The following is a 22,854-nucleotide window of genomic DNA, read 5'->3' on the forward strand; positions in this document are numbered from 1 at the left end:
ATTACATTGGGATGAAACGGCAAGGCTTGAAATGACCTCCAGGTCAATAGCCTATTAACCTCCTATTGTCCTATGATTAACCACGTCTGAGCCATAGCTGAAACAGACACCACAATATTTATATTAACATTTGGACTCACTAATTTTAAGGTAGGTTTAAGTCTGAATACGAATTCAGCAAGGGCTATAAACAAGATGCCATTTACAAGGGATATACTTGCAACTCCTTAAATCAAAATAAGCTTAATGAAATTCTTCATATTCTGAGACACCTCCAGTATGAAGAAATCCTACACTGTTACTGAGATAAATATGCTAATTAACTGACTTAACCTTCATGGAATTTGTAGCTTGTATTGTTAGAACTGAAGTAACTATATTAGGAAAATTGCTATTTTGCAGTGAGGCATACAAGGTAGTAGTGAATGCTGTTAAGTACTGAAATCTACTCTTGTATAAGTCTGCGTCCTGGATTAGGCAAGGGCCAGTTTTATTGTTCAGTTGTTCATTAATTCCCATGTAAAGGCTAAAGGTCATTCAGAACACAGACTCCTCAATAGATATACCCTGACATACAACCAGATGTCAAGTTTTTTTTTTTGAATATCAGTAAAGAAGTAGACTGTCAAATATGTAAAGGAACACTATTCCATGACGAAAGCAATGACTCCATTAATGTTTGCTCTTAAGCTGTCACTTCAATTCTGAAAGTAAAATATGTACCTCTAGGTAATATACTTGTATTGAATAGTTTAATATTTAGTAGACATTGGTAGTCTTCACTCTAGAGTCCCCTGTAGGCAAAACAAAGGTTACCCTTCAAATATATGTAACTGATTGAAAAGAGGCCTAGAATTTCCAGTGTAGAATGATATGATTTATATCTACAAGTAATGATGTCTCTCGTAAATTTTCATTGAATACCTTCTAAAACTAGCAAATCACCTTTCTTGTAGGAGCAAAACAAAATGTTGTTCTCAATGATGAGTCAAACATATGTTATGAACAACCTCAGAGTTTTTGTGGCCACAAACTTTGTCCTGATATTCTCTTAGCACAGAAACCAGAAAAAGATGTTATCCATGCTAAGATGTATGTTATTGCCTGTGTTTCTACTTACACTAGTTTGGGTCCATTCTTTTTTTTCCCATCTTTATCCACCCAATGTGAAACAATTTGCAAGGTTTTAGAAATCATTAACTATTGGCTTTGAAGGAATTAGTGTATTGTGTTGTATTGGCCATGTATTAGCTTGTCTCCATGGAAATGTAAGAAATTATAGAAAAATGCAGTCCTCTACTACAGCCTGAAAGGGAATCTAAAACTTTATTGCTGAACGAAAAATGTTCACTGTATTCAGTGTTCTCATAGTTACTTGTTTTCACTTAAAATTTATTAGATTAAGCCAAGTGTCTTAATCCAGACATGAATTTATGCAAAAGTAGGAGAAAACATAGCTCTACATGAATTATGAGCTTTGCAGCCCCCAACTCAACAACCCAGAATTACAGCCTGTTATCTTAGTCATGTTTTTGTATAGCTTTGCTTCCCTTTTTGCACTGTAATGTCTACATTTCTTAATAACAAAAAAAAAAAACAGTGGAAGAGAACAGGAGAATGAAATGCATCTGTTTTCATTTGTAAGTCTATTGCATACAAAGCAGCTAAAACCCTTGCACTTTATATTGTGAAAAGTTTCCAAAAAATGACTGTTAAGAACAAAAGTTGGCTTACGTACAGTTACCTTTTATCTTCCTCCCCCTTCATGGTCCTTCCACACATTAATGACATGAAGTGAGGTAAATGCTTTTTATTTCCCACAATGTTAAAGTCAACAAAAGTCCACTCTTTCCACTTATTCTTATGTACCATATTTCAGAAATGTGATTGATGCTTTGCAGTCTCACATTTATTTACTAACGTTCATGCTGCTGGTGTTCTTCCTGTTCATCTCCATCTCCCAACTACAGATTCTTCTGATCAACTCCTGCAGTATGCTCTGTCTGCCAAGCATTTCCCTTTGGAACAGTGATGAAGGTTTCACTGACAAAGTCTCTCCACGTGTTTTATTATCAGTAGAATGAGTCCTATTCTACTTGATATCTCACTTTTTGTTGGACACACTTCTGCATTTCCTCATTAGCCTGTTCTGCCCCAAAACATGACTTTGATCCTTTACCAAAAAATGTTTTGAAGACAGCTGGATGCAGCAGCTTGAATCTCACACCTGCCTAATGACATTCCTCAATTACTAGAATAAATTTCTCTTTCACCTGTTGACATTCCCTGATTACTAGAATAAATGTCTTCTGCCTTGCCTGATGTGCAATGAATAATCATTTTCCACAAACACTTAACTATCTCCATCTTTTAATAGTTTTCCCTTTTGCAACAGTTTTGTTGGGATCAGCTCTTTCTGCTAGTAGATTTGCATCTTTACTAATAAAGGTCTTGGCTGCCTTCCCATCACCAAATTTGGGACATACACACGGTGTACCCTTTCAGTAAACAGTTCCTGCAGTGGGATACCAGTCTAGTTGCTTATTTGTTCCTTCATAAAATAAATAGTCTGTTCCTTCTAGTTTCTGTGGTGCAGCACATTTTCTCTTTGTGCTTCACCCTCCAGTTTTGAAGCATTTCTTCTCAAGCAGCTGCATAATCAGCCAGCCTTTTCTTCATTTCAACCTCTGATTTTTGCAGTTTTATGAGCTCATCTGAGTATCTCTCTAAAGTTTCTTCCATGTTTCCATCCTTTTGTTGTCTGATTTGATATACTCCTTCTGTGCTTCATTTATTTAAGTCAGTTCTGAGCACATTTGATGTATTTTTCCTGTAGATTACTGGAAGTGATGTTTTGCACCAAAGCTGGAGATTGAACTGTCTTTTACCAAGCAGATACAGGATTCTTCCCAGTTAGTGTTTTGTCGTCATGCTCTCTAGTTGATTTTCTTCATGTTGTCTCAGTTTATTTGGTGGCATCCACACTTTGTACTAACTAGCTAATTATGTAGTAATTGAAATTTAGAAGCTAACAGTGACAGTATCATTGGCTGTTGTTTCTTGGTTTCTGTTTTCACACTGGGAGAGCTGAATTTAAGCTGTTGATCAGTGTGCAGCCATCTTGGAAGTCTTGGAAATATTTTCTTATGCATTAATGAACATGGTGTATTCTGCCAAAAATGCAATATTTTTAATCAAGTGAAGGCTATAGTTGCTGCATGTGAAAGTGGCATCACATGGGTTATGATTTTGTACTATTCCCCCTCAGAAATCTGTATTTTTAAGGAATCATTACATTTTGTCTTTAGTAGATGTGTGGTGTTTTTTGAATAAAAACCTTATGGCAAAAGATCAGTAATCCATTCTGGCTTTCTTCTTCTGTGTCATAATCATGCAAATTTTGTTTTGTACAGTGTAATAACTCCTCCAGAAAATTACTCTCTTGTTTACTCTATGAGTACTCAATTGTCAATATTTCCAAAAGTGCCTGCGCTACTCTAGTTTAACTGAGACATTTTTGAAATGAGAGGAAAGGGCCCTCAAAATAGCTAATCAAGTCCTGCCAGAAACTTCTGTTTATCCATGATTCCCAGTAGATAGCTTTAACCTTATATAATTTTTCCCATCTTCCCACATGTGAGTACCTACTGTCTAATATCCTTGCCATCCTGTCTACCCCTCCTGAGTGCCGTATTTCATTTTATCCCTTCTGCATTTTGGTTCTGTAAAGTGAGAATGGGTCTTCATTTCTGGTATCTGCCAAATCAGCTCTGGTGGCATTCTCACCAAAATAAATTTAGCAATTGTGATAGTCCTTGTACAAGCTAGAAAATCAGGTGACCCAAGACACTCTTTACTAGTAGGTATAGACGTTTTTTTTTCCTTACAATCCTTGGTATGTCTGTTTCTCAGAGAAAATGTATGCAGTTATTTTCTGGAGTGTCTGGGGGAGCTGCGAGTTATAAAACTGTGGTAGATGCTTTATTAAGAACACAAATTGTGGAAGGCAAAAATATTTTAACCACTGAAATTTTAGCCGGGAAGAGTAGGTATGACGACCACTTTCATCCCTGAATTGTCCTCTCTATCTTTTCTAGAAAGTGTTTCACTTTAACCTCTACTATTTGAGAGAGAGAGAGAGAGAGAGAGACAGTGTCAGTGATTGTAGTAGAACAGTATTCCTCTGCATGACAGGTGGTATGCTTTGAGCAGATCCAGTGTCAGAAAAAAAACTTTTTTTTTTATAGTTCAGTACAAGTACACAAATCATTTCAAACCCTTGAGGACACTGTTTTCAGAGTTTGTTATCCATATCACACCATTGTCTACAAACCATGCAGAAATACATGTTATGGGAGTTGATATTGCAGTACCCCGTGCAGTGTCTTAAAAGGACTTCAAATGTTTCAAAGGTCACTGTGAAGAGCATATGGGGCAAGGGGCAACTCTGCCCTCTGCTTGCTACAAAAAAGGCATAGATGTTGACCTATTTGTGATAACCTGCACCATTGTTTCCTTGTACATAGTTATACAAGGCATATTGTATAGTGTCAAAAGTCTTTTGCCGATCTATAAATAATGCCACAGTTGTCGTATTACTATATTTCGAGCAACACAATTGAACCCTATTAAGCCATTAGTGTACCAACTCAGATCTCATTATCGTCAATAAAACCTTTTTGTATTTAGTGCACAAATGTATCCATTACTTTTTACAGGTGCTTCACAAGAATCTTGGCAGATGCATTTCATCTCCAGGTGAAGTAATGAAGTAGGCCTGAAGTCTAATGAATGCAGGTCTCTTCTATTTGTTCTAGATAAAGAGTACTGCCAAAGCTATCCTGGGTGTACTTCAGAAGAGTTCTTGTGTTTCTGCCAGCTGGAGTAAACCTAATATGGGCCTCACCAAGAGCAGTTTAAATGCTTTATAAAACTCTGATAGACCACTAGGTCCCTTTACCTTCCGCTTTGGAGGACTATTATTGCTTTTTATCACCTCCCCCACAGTGACTGGATGATTGAGCTTTTGCAGTTTTCCCTCATTAGGTTGGTAAAAAGAAATACCTTGCAAGTATAGATTGATTTCCTCTGTTTGTCTCTTCCATTTGTACTGCACTATGCCATCAGATAGTTGTATGCTATCTCACTAACTTCTACTGCATCCCTATAGATGTATTTGGCTGTATCCTTTATTACCAAGGTAAGTCCTGCCTTTTTCTTTCTTTGATCTTCTGTGCCAGGAGTTTCAGTGATGCAATCCCCTTGACTCACTGAAATAGCTTCCACCTCTCATATCTTGTGTTTAGATGTTCATAATATAATGCTTTATTTTCTTTTTTGTATTGTAAAATTTGACAACCATTACATTTTGTACCCCCCCCCCATCTCTCTACTTCAAAGTTTCTAATATTTTGATTTGATTTTCCATCTGGCTTATTTTGTCTCACCTTTCCTTTCTATATTTACAGGTTATGGCCTTAACTGCTTTCTTTCTCTGTTTCTTTTCTTTTTTTCTATATTCTTGAAGTTAGTCCACCATTTGAATGTTTGGGTAGTATAACAATCTACTCCCCTTGCAGTATTTCTTAATAGCCTCAGCCTGGCATTTTGTATCCTTCATAGATTTCAAAATAATAACATAAAAGCTCCACGGTGGTTGTTGCCCTAGTACCCCAAGGTTAATGATACGTTGAAATACATAACTGTGGTCAAGACAGTGCATTTATTTAATGCACTACTGAAATAAAATCACGCAGTTTAAAAGAGCTAGGTAAAATATAATCTAATTGTCTGTCTGTGCCAGAAGCATGTGCTAAAAAGGCATACTCTCTACTCCTGTGATTTAAGCCTATTCACTAGCCCTGTGTTGTTAGTTAATTCCTGGAAAAAATTAGTCTGTAGCATATGTGGGGGATATACTTCCTACCGACTCTAATGTAATAGTTGTACTTTGCACTGATATGCTTCTTCTCCTTTTTCCACCTACAGTTACATTTGTATTCTAAATATACTTATATTAACCCAAGCAGATTCTACTCTACTCTGTCATAAATTCCATCTGTTTCTCGTCTTTACGTTGCTGCTACACGTTTACAGTACTAGCTGCCTACCATGTCTTTCAGTAGAGGCCAAAATCTTCTCTTACTTTCAGGACTTTAACATACTGGACACTACTAAACTTTTATAAGGATAAAATTCACAAACTGATTTTGGTTATTGACTGTTGAGCAACAAAACGTATGGTCAGCTGTATGGAGCACTTTGTACATAACGTTTTTCATTTACAAAATGTAAGTTATTCCTGTGTGATTTTCACTTTCAGTACTTTCTGTATATATATTAATAGCCTGCTTTCACATGTTAAGCATGCCATTAGTGTATTTTATATTACAGCATTTCTTTCCAGGACTCTACTGAAAAGAGAATTTAAGTTCAGTCAAACTATCCTGGTCAACATGTGGAAATAAAAATTACTACATCATATTTTTTAGTTTTACTTATAAAATTCTATTGAGGGGGTTTAAAGCAAATGTACCTTATTTTATGTCTAGTATCACAAATAGTAATAGTTATTAATTGCTTTCCTGCTCCGTAAACAGCAGGTAATTGTGAAAGGAAAATGTGTGGGGCACCAGTTTAGAATATAAAACTACTGTTGTCTATGTTTCTAACTGTTTTTGGTTAGATACTGCTAAATGAGGCCTGTCACTTGTTTACCTGCCTTCTTGTGTGGTGTATGCTAAAGCAGAAAATTGAAAACACTTGTGACTTGAAGGCCTAGATTGTACTAATATGTTTAAAGGAAAGAAATGAGGAACTTGAACAACATGATTTGTAGCCTGAAGGAGAGAGGATGGAGATGCTGAGGGCATGGGATGGGAGTTTAGCATAGTGGAGGATTGAGGTGACATAGTATGGGGCTCTGAAGGTGAATGGAGGAGTTCCAGAGGAGGTTATAGAAGAAGTAGATGTTAGTTGGTCAGTTAGTCTTGAGAGGTGGTGCAGAAATGGATGAGATGGGAGATGTAGCAAGACACCAGGGGACCACATGGTGTTGGAGAAAGTAGGAGGCAGACAGTATGTTGAAAGAAGAGCATGTAAAAGTAAAAAGGAAAACCAGAAAAGAGATGATAAGGTGAAAACAAGTGGTTTCAGTGAAAAAGTAGATGCTGAACCAGAGGTTGGTCATTCATGGATCAACAGATGAGGCAGAGCCAGGAGGTGAATGGGCAGGGATGGACTTTTCATCACAGGGAGGAAAGAATGGTGAAGGGGCAGGAATGGTGTGCCAGCTATAGAGAAAAAGAGCAGAATGGTTAATAGAAAAAGTTGGAGAGGAGGAAAAATTGTAAAAAGAGGAGGAGAATGGGAGTGAAATGAGAGCAAGCCAGGAGGAGATGAGTAGTTAAGCCTTTTAAAAAGATTACAGGAGGGTGACAAAAGAATTATGTTGGAGGAAGAAGGTGAGAAGCACCAGTGAAGAAGGCTAGAGTGTTGAAACTTGAGGTAGAAAGGTTGCAGGAAAGAGAGGTAGTGTCATGGGGCAGGAGATGAAGAATGATACAGGGAGGAGTGTTTTGGTGATAGTAGACTCTGTAACTAAGGGGTATTACAAGTCTTAACAAAGAAAACAAGAGGTGGAGTTACAATGGACTAATCTCAAAATTTGCAGTTCAGCATGGTTGGAGGCGACTGAGATGGACAGAGAGAGAGAGATGTACACATGGTGCAGTGCACATAACATTGGATTGGCAAATGGGATAACTGAGATGGTAGCAAGTGTGAACAAGGATGTGGCAGATAGGTGCTAGGATAGGAGGTTAGAAGTACCATTCTTGGAAGTGCCACCTGGACCAGGGAGTATAATGAAATGCTATGATGTTGCACAGAGAAGAGGAGTTTGGGGCTGCCAAAAGGATGGAGGCCTAATAGGCAGTTGTTCTCTTTCTTACTCCATGTCTTAGATATGTTCCAGCTTAGCCCAGAGGTGTCCACTTCCATTCTACCTTTTCACCAGTAGGTGAAAGTAATTTAATTTCATCATAATCTATTAATGTCTTTGGGCCAGTGTTATTTTCTCTGGCATTTTTAGCCTTTAGTTCATGACACTGCATTCCCATCTGCTTTGTTCCCTCTCTTCAGCCTGGTTCCAGAATAAGTGTTCAAATCTTGATGCCCACAGCTCCTGCAAACAGGCAAAGGAAGTGCCTGTAAAAGAAAACGCCCATTAAACCTGATGAGGACTTCCTTGCTAAAGAGTTAAACAAAAGCAAACATCCGTTCTTCCCCATGATGACTCCAAACTCGGAAAATCTTTGTTGTTAATGCAGTAAAGGGGGTATTGAGCCTCAGAGCCCTTGCCTTCCTTCCAATGAAGACTGTAGAGGTTTGTCACCTTCCACCTCGGTCTTTTTGGGTGGTTCCTCCTGTCAGCGACATCCTTTAGGATGCTTTAAAGGTAACCCATGAAAACCTGTACATGATAGCACTGGTCTGAAATAGAGTAGAACAATTTTATTTATGTAGTTTGGTTTTGTTTACTGGGTTTAATAAAAAAATCTTTTTCAACAGTGGCCCAGGGAGAAAAGTTCTAATGTATTGCAAACATTTTTAAATAGATATCAAGTAATATGTATAAAGAGACATTGAGTATTATACATTAACAATTAAACATCTGTTTACTAATTAGATTACATTCATATCAAATAAAGACAACTACTATAGTATAAAAGGTACTTATGCATTACTAGTTGTTGAACATTGAGTATTTGAAAAGGTGTATTAGTATGTTTTTCAGATAGGTAATAGAGCACGTGATTAGAAATTTAAAGAAATGAATGTGAGAAAAGGAAATAGATACAGCAGAAGAGGCTACCCATCTATGTTAAGCTAAAAAGTTAAAATCTTGATGAGTGGATGGGAAATAGGAAATACACCTCGGGGATCACTTCTGTCTCTGCTCGACAATGGCACAGGAAAATAACTTTCTTGGGTGGCATAAGCCAGGGAACCTTGTTGGCTAGGCTTATGTAGGCCCTTGGGCCGATAGCCTAGTACCTACCTGTGAACCTATGAATATTGTAGTTAAAAGGTGGGGTATAAAGCAGGTCCATAGATAATTATAGCTAAAGGCTATTATAAGGTTATATTAGAAGTATAGCGATGGGGGGTGAGCAGTATCAAAAATCTATGTATGTGGCTGGTAGTAAAACTGTTCAGGTATTTGTTTAGACTAGTTTGTGGGCACAGGATTCTGAATTAAGAGAAATGGTTTGAAGATACGGCAAGCTGAAGATAACAGAGACGTTTTTCCTGGAGATATACAGGAGCAGATGCATTAATCTGACAGGTGAAGTTTTAGTTGTGCTTTAAAAGAATTTACATTCTGAATGGATTTCAGTGGCAGTGGGATGCGCTTCCATAGTTTAGCTGCACTGTTTGAATATAGAGCGTCACCCACAGTATAAGATGGCTTGGTTATAATTAGAGATTTTTTCTCTAGAGCATAAAAACTTTATTATGGAAGTAGTGTTGTATTAAGTTGTTAGGGGATGGGCAACTTTCTGGCTTGTAGAGAAGTTTGTGTATTATAGTTAGCTGAGAAAGAGCTAGGTGGTGATGTAGTTTTAGCCCGTTTAATTCTCTGAGGGTCAGGCATTGGTGTGTTCTGTTATAGTTTATTGTAAATTTGGCTATTTTATTGTAGCATTGTCAAGTATGGGCAATTGTGAGACCTAAAGTATACAGAAGTCTGAAGCATTATACAGGTAAGATGGTACTTATGGCTATGTCAGCGAGGCAGGTTTTTACTGTGTATACTGTACCTAGCTTTTGATAAGCTTTTTTAAAAATGTGTTGTACGTGGTGGTTGAATGTCACAATGTTGGTAGAGGCAGTAGTGGATACTGTTGTTTTGGTAAAGATGTGTTTTGGGATAGAGTGTAGTAATTTAGTTTCTTTAGGATTTAGTAGATGTTATTATTTAGCCACATTTCAGTCAGTGAGGAGGATTGTTTTGTAAGATGTTCAAGTTTAGAGAATGATTTGGCAGAACAGATTAATGTCAAGTCTTCAGTGTATTGAACTAGGGTAGCATGTTTCTTAGCAGTAAATATTCTAGTCATTATGACAATGTTTAGTATGGGCACAGACTCCCAAGGTCAATGTTACTAAATTGCTAGTAGCCCTGCCCAGGCTCTTACCCACAGATCCCAGCTGTACTTCCCCCAGGCAAGGAATCTCATGCATGCCCAGGTGTAGTTAATGTTGGCTGATATCCTTTACATTGTCCTTACAGCACTTGAATTGTTTTCTGTATGTGATAATAGCTTCAGAAAGATGTTGCTTATGAATTCCATAATGCTATGGAAGAACTGGCTGATAACTCCTTGAAGGACAAAATTAAGACCAAGGCTTTGTCATCGAATATAAGCAAACTCATGTTGTTTGTGGCTTAAAATGCTGTGAGTGGATTGCTAAATGGTAAGAATAGCCATTTGCTGCTACTTTAAGCTGCGTCTTACCTGATTTAGCAAGGACACCAAGGTGACCTTTCTTGACTGTCTATTAAGAGGTGGTCTCGTATTTGATTCTGAGGTTGATGAACACTTTGAAGATGTGAATGGAATGGGTGTAGTAGCTTTAGATACAAACGTTTACTATCCATACCATTAATGTGGCAGGAAGCAGGGGAGCCAGTGCCAGATATAATTCTAATGTGCCACACAGATGCCAGGAGAGTGCTAGAAGCAGGTGGTGTCCACTAGCAATGTCATAGACTCAGAAGCTGGGGTCCACAGTAACCTCTAGGAGACCACAGTCAGTTACATTTGGCAGTTGGGGAAATTCTTCCTTCATGCTCATCCTCAAGATAAATATTCCCAAGGATACATGGTTAGAAGAGATTAGAACCTGGGGGATAGTCCATCCTTCTACCTCTTTCCCAATGTATCTAGACCAGCCCTGCCTTCCAAGTTACCTTCAGATGAAAAGGCCTTCAAGAATGTAGGACTGGAGGTTAAAAACTGCCTTTCATACCACATTGAAAATGAGAACAAGCTAGTGGAATTAAAGATCAGTCTTTTGATGCGGGAAAGGAGTACAAGTGCACTTATTATGACAAAATGGCTAGCATGGATTCAGCTCTTTTGCAGCACTGATTAACCTTGTTTTTGAATACTAATTATGATAAATGTGTATCTACTACATCTACTAAAATACACTTATGCAGTTGTATTTCTTGTATTTATTATCTACGTATTCAGTAACTCATATTTATTTCATTTGTGGTATCACTCAAAATGTACTTGCATACCATTCAACCTGTTACCTCAAGAAGTCTGAACAAAGCTTAAAATAATGGGGGGGGAGGGTCAAAGGCACAGAGATAGGGGCAGGTATTAAATATTGCTCTTATAAACTTAGAAAGTTTCTAGAACAACAGGATTTGAGTTTAAATGCATTGTTTGAAGGATATGGAATCTTAAACCCAAATTTCTGTCATTATTTAGTGACTTTAGTCCCCAGCTCTTTGCCAAAACTCATAAATTTTATAAGGGACAGTCCAAAAATATCTAGACAGTTGGATATGTATGTGCATACACACACATAACTTTTCTTTTTTCTGTAAGTTGTGTGTGTGCGTCTGTGTATGTATGTGGATCTATATATACCACGGTGGTGCAGCGGTTAGCGTTGCCGCCTCACAGCAAGAGGTTCTCTGGTTCGATCCTCGGTTGGGGTGCCTTTTGTGCGGAGTCTGCATGTCCTCCTTGTGGCCGCATGGGTTTCCTCTGGGTGCTCCGGTTTCCTCCCACATCCCAAAGACTGTAGGTGGATTGGACACAGTAAATTGGCCCTAGGTGTGAGTGTGTGTATGTGGGTGCATTCTGTGGAAGGTTGGGCGCCTGGCTGGCAACTTGACACTGTAAAACTCCACTGCCAATCATGAGCGGACAGTGATCCGCTGTGGCGACCCCTAACTGGGTAAAAGATGAAAGAAGAAAATATAATATTTAAATAGAATGGACTGTAATTATAGTTTCATCAAAAGCAGTGTGCATGCAGGTCTGAGTGAGATTGTCAAACACTGGTGTTAACAAAGTTTCTTCTTATTATTTTGCAATATTAGATTTTATGTTCAGTCACAGAGATTGTGGACATCTACCCATCCACAAACCCTTTTTCCCACTTTTCCACATGAAGTTGGGCCATCAACATTAACAGTTTCAGTCATATAGAGCCAAGATTTACACTGCCAGACATGCCCCCCCCCCCAAACAAAATCATTGTTTTTTTGTTTTGTTCTTTGACAGATCACATCATTTGATATAGTCATTTCACTGGATTGTGTTTTCTTTGCCTTGTGTTTTGCTGTGAATGAAAAGTGCCCATGGATCAGTCCGCCATTCCAGTCAGTAAACTAAAGGATTAGATACTAAGCAGACTGTACCATGTTGACTACATTTTAGCATCCATACAAGTATTTCCAACGTGATACACGGTAGCAGTGGTGCAGGTGATAAACTAGACCACAAGAGAAATGAAAAACTGTGGTGTTGGATGAAGCCTTCACTTTGCTGTCTAGTCTATATCCTTATGCCCAAGTTTGGGCAGTGACTAAAGGATGTTGTTATGGATACGAGTATAAGACATTTTTTTTTTTTTTTTTTTTTTGTGCACTGTCTGTAATAGAGTGAGGAGCTTGTTAATCGTGGGGGGCATTGGGATACAGCAATGGTTCCTGTAGGTTGAGAGGGGTAAGATGAGGTGATTTCTTGACCCTTTGATTCTGTCTATGGGTACCACTTTATTCTGGGGCAGATAGCTAAACATGAATCCAGCAGATCTTGTTACACAGCATGAAGTCACTATCTGCCAACCTGAAGACCATTCATAGCTGTCTCTGGCTGTATGAGATATATGCTATCACATCAGTGCTTTCTATTTCTTGTTACTTTTCTGTGTTTTTTGCTTGCATTCATTCATTTTCTGCTGTATTCTTTCTCATTCTATCCTTTCCTTCTCTTCTATTCCCCACTCTTTTCTTTACTACCTGTTTTACCTGTAAGTACAGGTATCTAGATATCATTAATGTAATTTGGTGAGAAGGTCATCAAACACTGCAAATCATTTGAAAGAATTGTATGTTAACAGCCAACAGTTTTAATGCTTAGCTAATCAATATTGTGTTAGTGCAAGAGTTTAATGAAAGTATGGCTCTGTTTCATGTTTAATGCTTCGGTTTATGAAGTATTAGACAAAACAAGAATGACTTGAACCAGCATATAAACTAATGTCTGTTCCTTACCTTTCTTCTATGTCTTTATGAAACCGTAAACATCTCTTATGCATGGCTTAGTTCATATGATTACATCCAGGTCTCAAGCAAGCCAAGGAATTTCCATTTTGTACAAAAATATGCCTAGGCTTTCTGGATTTTGGTTTTGTATTTTCCAACTCATTATCTGTCCTTTAGTAGCCATACAGATTTTAAGCATGCCAAGAGTCACTACTATTGTGGAGGCAGACTAACAAATCTGAGATGCCATTCCCTTGTACTAGTTGGCAGGCTGACTAGGAAGTGTCTTGATTGAGAAGTGACCATGGTTATGTTTGGTTTTCCAGTGAGGAAATAAAACCAGATAAAGTTTAGACAACGAAAGGAGCCAGAAGCGAAAACATGATATGGGATCCATGGAAGGCCTTAAGTCCTGTATAACTACCATAGGATATCTTTGTAACAGAGTAGGAGGGAGTTAGGATCTCATGCCATAGATGGGTTGTAGGTTGATAACTAGCCAGTTATTTGTAGTAAGTTACTCATAGACATTGAAACAAGTCAGTATGGTAATCTCTTGGTTCTGTGACCACACAGAGCATGCTTGTCCTACAGCCTAGGCTAAGGACAGGACTCTGAGAATGTTATGGTTCATTTTTATTGTGTTGATTTTTGTTAGAAACAGCTTTTAGATGGGCAGCTGTATGCAGTTATGATGACAAAGTCTTGTGATTACCTTACCTTAATAAAATTTATGTTGTTGTATAAGGGAAAGGGAGAAAGACGTAAAGTTTGAGGAGGTGGTTCATGAAATTTAACAGATTGGCACAGGAGTGCAACTTAAAACTGTAAGAAAGTGACTATGTAATTGATGATGAGTTTAACCTTAAATTTGATATAGACACTAGTAGGTAGATGCATCATAAATCTGTCTGCTTCTGCAGAGGTTACAGGTAATTTAGGTAAGCTAGAACTATTGCATGAGTGACATAAAACTGATGAGCTTGATTATATCCACCTGACGAAAAAGTTTCATGAGGGAGCAGCAGCTACTTTAGTTAAGGATGAGAGTTAATTCATTGTAAAATTCTCAGTCAAAAGAGCTTGCTACAGGTCTGGAAGAAGTAGAGTGAAATGTCATGTAATAAAGTGTTTTTTTTTTTCAAATAGTGATATGGAATCATAAAACAGCTTTCAGTAGCAGGTATTTCAGTTTGGGTCTATATTACATGATCGAAGTTTCAAAACTTTGAATCTGATATGATCGACACCATATAATCGAAGTGTTGAAACACTGAAAATGTAATAAAACACAAAAACAAACCATTTGAATGTTGTAAGCAGGGGGACAGGCCCCCTGCACCCCCCACACCACACGCTACTTAAAAATACCAACTCCGAGATCGCACTACAGTGCAGAAAAGGGAAATCTTCCCTTTCCGCCCTGTACTTAGATCTCCGTTAAAAGATTCTAACTTTCAAGACTTTGGTCATATGGTGTCAACCATATCAAATTAGAATTTTTGAAACTTTGATCTTCTGATATAGATCCTTTCAGTTCTTGCCTTTAAGGGAATTTAACATTCCTGGAGTAACCCAAGAAGTCAAAAGATGCCACTGAGAAGTAAACTTTGATTTCAAGATATTATTATTAGGCTCTGAAAAAGAAGACTTATTAATTAGTGTGTCCTAGCATTCCTTCTGGTGTATCTTTCTGGTAGTCATTTTCAGTCCAGAAGGTTGTGTACCTTTGTACTGTACTGGAAATGTTGAATGCTTGTAACAAATTTGTATAAGTTTTTGTACAGTTCATATTTCCTCCTATCAGTTAAAACTATGACATTCATATTTGAATGGCTGTATGTTTTAGACAAGAGAATACGCATTGTGGTCTTGGATCTATGTGTGTGGCTTTTTTTGTATTGTATTATTGACATGTTATTGTACAGAACCTGAACATGATTTGTATCCCACACAATTGTTAATTGACTCATTTTTCTTTCACTTCTTTTTTGTGGTCATTAGAACTAAGTGCTGGGGTCTGGTATTTGAAAAAAAAGCTAGCAGTTTAATTTTATGTCTTGAAAATAAATACACAGAAGGTAGAAAAAATAATCATTTTTGAATGAAATCCTATTTAGGAGCAGCAGAGAAGAGCTCCAAGCATGGAGCAGAAGACAGAACACAAAATATTATCATGGCCATGAAAGACCGGATGAAAATCCGAGAGAGGAACAAACCAGAAATCTTTGATTTGATCAGGGATGTGTTTGAGATGGCCAAGATCCCTCACACTCAACAGATGAAAACAGTAAAACAAAGTGTTCTTGATGGCACTTCCAAATGGTCTGCAAAAATCACTATAACAGGTAACATTTAATTTTTTATCTACAAAATAAAGGTAAAACAGGATTTATGTTTGCAAATGAAACCAAAATACCAACCGGTAGGCTCAGTATATAGTCTCTGTCATAGACCTGCTTTGCCTTAATGGCATGTGCATTTAACAGTGTGCATGGTCCAAGGAGAAAGGCTTTACAGTTAGGAAGAAACATTTATTTAGCAGGAGTAAATTCTTAGAATATCCAACCGTTTTATTCCCCAGTTCATTAGGAAGTCTTGTGTGCATTGGCTTACTTGCTGCATTTTTATCTGCACTGCAAGTAGCCTGTATTTAGGTATGTTTTCTTTTCTTTTTTTTCCAGAAATGGACTTAGATTACTGGTGGGTAGGCCAGGTGAAGGATGGATTGTTTATTTTATTTATTTATTTAACATTTGTTGACTGGTCAAGTCCAGCCTATTTTTAGCGGAGGCCTGGGGAGATACGCTCCAGACACATGTCTTTATAATGTGGGAGGAAACGGAATAAAACAGAGGAAACCTATGCGAATGCAGGAAGAACATGCAGACTCCACACAGAAGGCACCCTAGTTGAGAACTGAACCGGAGAACCTCTTGCTTTGAGGTGACAATGTTATCCACTGCACACTCCAATTAATTTGGACTGAATGACATGGCTTTTAATGCAGGATCACTGGGGGACTTTAGATAAATTATATAGCCAGTATAAATGCATGTTATTGGAGGAAAAGGATCCTTGGGTGCTGTGACAGAATATCAGTGGAGCTGTTAATGACAGCCCCTGGTTAGTGGCAGAGGACACTGCAGTGGTGTGTAACATTTTGGATGCCCACATACTGAGTAACTTGTCAGTTAGAAACCAGTGTGTTTCCAACAGATTTCAGATGTGTATATATTTCTTCAAAAGGCTGTGAACGAGAAGGAGGCTGAATGTTACTAATGTAAGCATTTCCTTGAGAATATTTGAAATCCTCTGACTTGCATTTCTGGCAGGCAGTTGTATGTCTCGGTCAACTGATTTTCTGTGTGATGAATGTTTAGCATCCTTTCCCAACCACTCTCTAATTAATGTTGGATTTGGACTTTTGTATCCATAGGTTCATAATTCATAGGTTCATAGTTTAGTACTAAGCTAACTGCCCTTGCGAGCCATTTTAAGCCTAGCCAATTATCCCTTGTGACACTCAAACCCTGCACCTTGGGTTTGTAAAGCAAACACCTTAGCCATTAAACCACCCTCCCAACCTTCTGCAGTTTAAAAATCAGTCTCTGACTTTTCCAGGCCCACACTTCTAGGAGCTTCTAATAAAGTTCCTCATTGTGACATTTCTGCCACTTGTAAAATTATATACGTCTCTATGTTGGTGTATACATTCACATATATAAGTTGTTGCTCCCAAGTCAGGAGTATAATAATGAGTTTTGTAATTCATAGTTTTTCTTTTTGAACACAGGAAATTCATGCCCAGTAGGCTACTTAAGATATACCCAAATTTCCTTGAAGAATGTTGTCTCTGTGAAATGGAAGTGGTCAATGACTGGCACCACTATTATGAATGTGTCCCAAGCTAGAGAGGTTTAGGTTGGTTAGGCAAGAACTACATTGTGTACTATGGCCAGGGAAAGGTCAATTATGGATAGTAACTTACTTTCTGAGAGTCCCAAAGATGGGGGACTAGACCTGCCCAGACCAAAAATTATTAAATGCAATAATTCCTGTGGTGAAAAGGGCTATTATGGAAGTGGGGGGGGGGGGTCCAGAAAATAGACATGAAGTTATAAGCTTGGTACAAGTAATGGAGGATCCGAAAGCTATAGTGAAAGAGAGAATTAGATGGGATGGAAGTGTAAAAAGTGGAGACATTAGGCAAATTATAGAAGGGGCAGGTTTTTTTAACATGTATTAGGAGTGCTAACTGGACCTATGGATCCCTCCCAATAACTGGGACACAGAAATTACTACCATCCCCCTATTAAGCATTACCTTCAGAGGAATGGTAGACATAATGTGGACACACAAAAAATGCAATTATTAATTTGTATCATGATGTAAATTTTCTGAGGAATGGTAAGGATATTAAAGATTTTTCTTTCGGTGTTGTATTCCTAATGATTTACTATCTTTTTTGATTATTTTTCCCATAAGAAGTGGTAAGAGAGTTACTCTTGACAGTGTAACTCAGTTCAGTACTACTAGCAGTGTTCGTCATGGGTTAAGTTAAAATGTATTGTTGAAAGTATACTGTAATGTTTTCTCATCTTGAAAAGAATTTTGGATATATATATGTTAGGTTCATGCATGCTTGGTAGACTATTGGTCTGTGAAGATTTTAAGAAGCATAGCCCTGCATTTCTATTGTAATTATTAGCCCTTTTATTTTCCAATGTGAATATCCAAAGATTGGACACAGAAGTATACACCCTATCCATGAGGTCCATTGGTGTAAACCAGGGATGAATTTATGGTTACCTATCCATTCATCATTGCTTTGTGTGGTGAGGAAGCTGGTTCCATAGAAGTAGCATTTTCTGTTCTGCATACCAATCCAGCATATTCTGTTAATCTTGTAAAAAATGATTGAGGTTTCATAACCAACTGTTTCTGATACCATTAGACTTTTGAATATGTAATAAGTCTAATAGAACAGGGTGTCTCTAGATATGAGGCAGAGGTTGGCTCTCAGTAGCCTGTGCGATACCAACAAGTGAGACAACACTGTGGTGTAGTCTGTATAGGTTTTCTGATTTAGGTCCTTTTTATCAAGGAATCATTGCAGTCATTACAGCTGTTTTAAGAGTTTGCACAGGTACATACTGAAAGGACATTAGACTCTGTGATTGGCTTAATGAGTACCAAGTTCAGAGGAACAAGAATGTCTTTGGATCTGAATACTATACCCTTCACTATAAACTGTGTGATGAAAAAGGACTTCTTTACAGTACTAGATTCATGGTGATCAAACGACATTTCTTGTTCAACACAGGTTCCCAGTTCGTTAACTATGGGATCAGTTTTTAGAGAGGTGTTATTAAGTGGTAGTTACAAGGGGAATCATGCTTGCTGAAAGTTACAATTATACATTTCTTGGCATTTAGTTTCAGTCCATGGTTTTGGCACCAATTATTTGTTTGGGACAGGCTCTCCAACAGGATCTTGGTGCCTTCTGTGGAGTTTGATGGCAAATGCTAAGCTTACAACTAACTTGCATAATGTTATGCATAGTTTGAGTAATGGGCTGGTTGGCAATAATGTGCCTCAATTCGACAAATTTTCTTCACATCCAAGCAATTCCATCAGTGGTAACAGTTCCAACGAGCAGGCCACTTCAGAGTCAGTATGTGAAACTTCACCAACTAATGTGAGTTCATTGGGACAAGTTGCTTATTTTTGTTTGGGGGACTGACCGACAGACCAAAAACAGAAACTGTGGCAAAAAACCTTGCCAACAGTGGAGGCAAGAGGAAATGGAAAGCAAAAGACAAAGGCCGTTAACTGATGTTTGCCCGATTTTTAATTTATCAGAACGTATTTTCAGAGAATGAAATAGATGTGTTATCAAAATGTTTTTCATTTGTACCTTTAAAGTGGGCTAGGTACACTGATCATATAGTTGATTTTAGGTTATATGCCCGAAAGTTGAATCTTAAGTATATTTACACAGTGTCAAGGATTGTAACACTAATGGTTCATTTAGAAGACCTAGTAATTTTAATACTGGCTTTAGAGGCCTTCAAAAAAATTAAGAAATTACAAACATCTTAGATATATAAAAGCAGACAAAGGGGTATGGAGGAAAAATTTTACCTTTCTGAACTATTAAAACTTTTAACAGATCAAGTGTTTTCTGAAAAAGTAAATAACATTGAAGTAATTCATAGTTTTAAGAAAACTGATTAGGAAGTTGTGAAGATTGGAGAAAGATGGATGAAGGCTGCTAGCCTAATCAAATAGAATTTGATACATAATTCTATCATTTGTAAATATAAATGTAAAATACAGCCTTGTTTCTTAAATGAAAGAAAACACTGGAAAATGTGAACTTCAAGATTGTAGCAACATTGCCACCTGCTGTAAGGAAAACTAAGCCAAGCATTTATCTGTTCTTTTGAAGTTAAAATTGTCTTGTATACCCTTTTGATCTAAATAGTGGTGCCGAAGAGGCTAACTGAACACATTATTTCTATTGTCTTAGCTTAGGGAATAATTACTAGAGTGTACATGCGAAATGTCTTTTATTGTTGTAGTTTCCTGAGCAGCTGTTAGATTGTTAAATAATGTAGCTTTTTAGCCTGAGAACTCCAGACTAAGCGTCAAAATGATGTAATGTGTATACTGGGAAAACTTAAGCATCAAAATGATGTAATCTGGGAGAGCCCAGCAGAAATGTGTTGGTGATTTTAAAAACTATTGTTGAAAAAGAGACTGTAAGCATTTTGATCTTGATATCCAACTTTCAGCACTGCTGTATGCTCTCTTTATGTAAGTAGTATCTTAGAAGTATGTTTTCTTGTAGTAATAGCTGGGAACATAGAAGAAAGTTAGACTAAGTGTTTTTCTGTTATATCAGAACTTTCCTACTGTATTGCTGCAGCTGCTTTCTACTTGGTTTGGAGGGATAGTTTTGTATTTATCTACTCACCTAACCTGTTGGGACTTACTTTTGGGACTGTTATTTAGTATAGATTTAGGTTCATAGGTAGGTACTAGGCTATTGGCCCTAGGGCCTACATAAGCCTAGCCAAAATGGTACCCTGGCTTTTGCCACACAAGAAAATTATTTTCCTGAGCCCCTGACAAGCAGAGCCACAGAAGTGATCCCCAGGGTGAATTTCCTATCTCACATCCAATCATCAAGATTTTTCTTGAAGAGTGCTAATGAGGAGCTTTGTTTCATATAGATAGGTAGTTTGTTCCAGAGTATGGGAAGTCTCTGGGACAGGAATCTATCCCTTCAGCATGTTCTGTTTATTGTGGTGACAAAGTTTAGGTCCCTAGAGCATGTAGCTCGGAGGGATTGGGATTTCTTTACGTGGAGTATGTCCAACAGCTCTGGGTTTGACATAGCTTTGTATGCTGGGCAAAGATCGGCTCTGAGTAGGTGATTGTGACAGTGTAAAGCTGGAGTTTTTTGAGATGGTCTGAGTAGGGCATCTGTTTGAGGCCAGTAATCCTCTTTGCAATGTATTTCTGTGGCCTTTCCAGTTGTTGTAGATGTTTTGTGAGGTACATACCAAAAGGGGTATTGTACTCTATAATGGGTCTAATGAGTGATGAGTAGAGGGGAACAGCGACCTCTTTTTTCCTTGATGAGAAACCTTTTGTGATGAGGTGTGCCACGTAGAAGGATTTCCCGACTGCTGTGGTGATGTGATTATCAAAGGAGAGACTACTGTCCACCTGTGTCCCTAGGTCTCTTATTACACTTTTGGTGTTAAGTAGACTACCGCCTATGTGGTAGTTCATGGGTACAGAGTTTTTACCAAAAGGGATGACAGTGCACTTTTTTGGCATTGAGCTTGAGGCCATGGCTTTCACACAAGACATCTGTCTCAGTGAGGCCCTTTTGTAGGATGTCCACATCGTTAGGAGTTTTTATTATGGCTCCTAGTTTGCAGTCATCTGCGAACTTTGTTAGCCAAAGACCTTCTGTGTTAGCCTGTACTTCAGAGAAGTAGATACCAAACAGGAGAGAACCTATGACTGAACCCTGTGGTACTCCACTTGTCACTGGTCTGAAGTTGGATTTAGTCTGCTACTTTCACAGTGTGGGTTCTGTCAGTGAGCCAGTTGGCAGCCCATCTTGTGACAAAGGGATTTATACCTAGTTTACTGAGTTTATCTATAATTCCAGAGTGGGGGATGGTGTCAAAAGCCTTGGCGAGATCTAGATAGGCTGTGTGAACCACCTTACCCTCATTTACGGCTTTGGTGACTGCTTCAAAGAAGTCTATCAGGTTTAGGAGACATGATCTGCCTTTTACAAACCTGAACTGGGTAGGGTCCAGAGTTTGGAGATTACCAATGTCATTGTTTATAAGTTCCATGATGATACGCTCCATAGCCTTACAGACCAGGCTCGTCAGGCTAATGGAGCGGTAGTTCCCAGGGTCCGTGGTGGCTCCCCCTTTGTGGAGTGGGATAACCACTGCTGTGTGCCATTTAGTGGGCACAAAGCCTGAGGTGAGGCTATGATTGAACATGGTATTTAGGTGGGGTGCCAGTTTATTCTGTAGTTCATGTAGAATGCAGCCTGGGATGTTGTAAGGTCCCATGGATGCTGTGTTCTTGGCTTTGGAGAGTGTGTTTTTTACCTGTTCAGCCATGATTACAGGAACTTTGCATTCTTCTGGTATAGAGATGGGGCCATTGGATGAGAGAGGGGTAAAGTTAGCACTGAACCTATCTGCCAGGATTTTGGCAATATCAGTTGGTTGTGTATATTTAGTGCCATTGTGCTGTAACTCAGAGCAGATCTGAGTGTTCCATTGGGATTCTTAACATAGTTATAGAATGCTTTGTGGTTGTCTTTAGAATCAGTGGTGATTTTGTTTTCGTAACTAGCTTTGGAGGATTTTATGAGAGATCTCAGCTTCTTACTGAGGCTGACCACGGAGTTCCTCCAGTCATGGGATTTTACTCTTTTTTTGCAACAGTTTCTTTCTTTTGTTGTAGAGTTTGTTTATAGCAGGGGACCACCAGATTGTCTTCCTTTTTTTGGAGGATAGCATCTTGGTTCTTTTAGGGATTGCACAATCCATGTACTCGTGTAAGTGCTTATAAAGTGCAATTGTATAGGATTCAGCAGTCATACCTCTATTGTCCATCAGCATGGGTGTCGTGAAGTTTGCCACTTCTGTCTTAAGAAGCATGAAGATGGCTTTGGAGAAATTTTTATGGCGGATTCCTTAATGGGGGGTAGGGGTGGCATGTGGATGTCTAGCGTAATTTGCTTGAGGTCAGATCTGACCAACGAGGAATTGATCTCTGGTGTGGAACAACAGTTGCCCATGTTGGTAATGACCAGGTCTAGGATATTGCTGCCCTGGTGGGAGTGTGAATAAGTTGATCCAAGGTGTTGGAATTTATGAATCCCAGAAAACGTTGAGCACAAGAGTTGGTACATGAGTAGTTTTCCCAGTTAATAGTGTGGTAGTTGAAATCACCCATTATTAGGATGTTATGTTGTACCCTAATATTTTCCAGTGTATCAA

The 22,854-nt window shown here is 38.3% G+C and overlaps 1 protein-coding gene across 9 annotated transcripts in view; it reads left to right on the top strand.

Annotated features, from left to right (window-relative positions):
- The window catches only part of LOC122806326 (protein unc-13 homolog B-like), a 2,554,726-nt gene that overhangs the window by 583,112 nt on the left and 1,948,760 nt on the right, over positions 1-22,854 (top strand). For all 9 annotated transcript variants that reach the window (XM_044076650.1, XM_044076675.1, XM_044076685.1 and 6 more), the window contains one exon: positions 15,421-15,648. In XM_044076650.1, the coding sequence (XP_043932585.1) occupies positions 15,421-15,648 (228 nt within the window). The remainder of the gene's footprint in view (positions 1-15,420; positions 15,649-22,854) is intronic.

This window comes from Protopterus annectens, chromosome 1.part1 (assembly GCF_019279795.1).
Source record: "Protopterus annectens isolate FY-2018-M chromosome 1.part1, PAN1.0, whole genome shotgun sequence".
In the NCBI taxonomy this organism is placed as follows: domain Eukaryota; kingdom Metazoa; phylum Chordata; order Ceratodontiformes; family Protopteridae; genus Protopterus; species Protopterus annectens.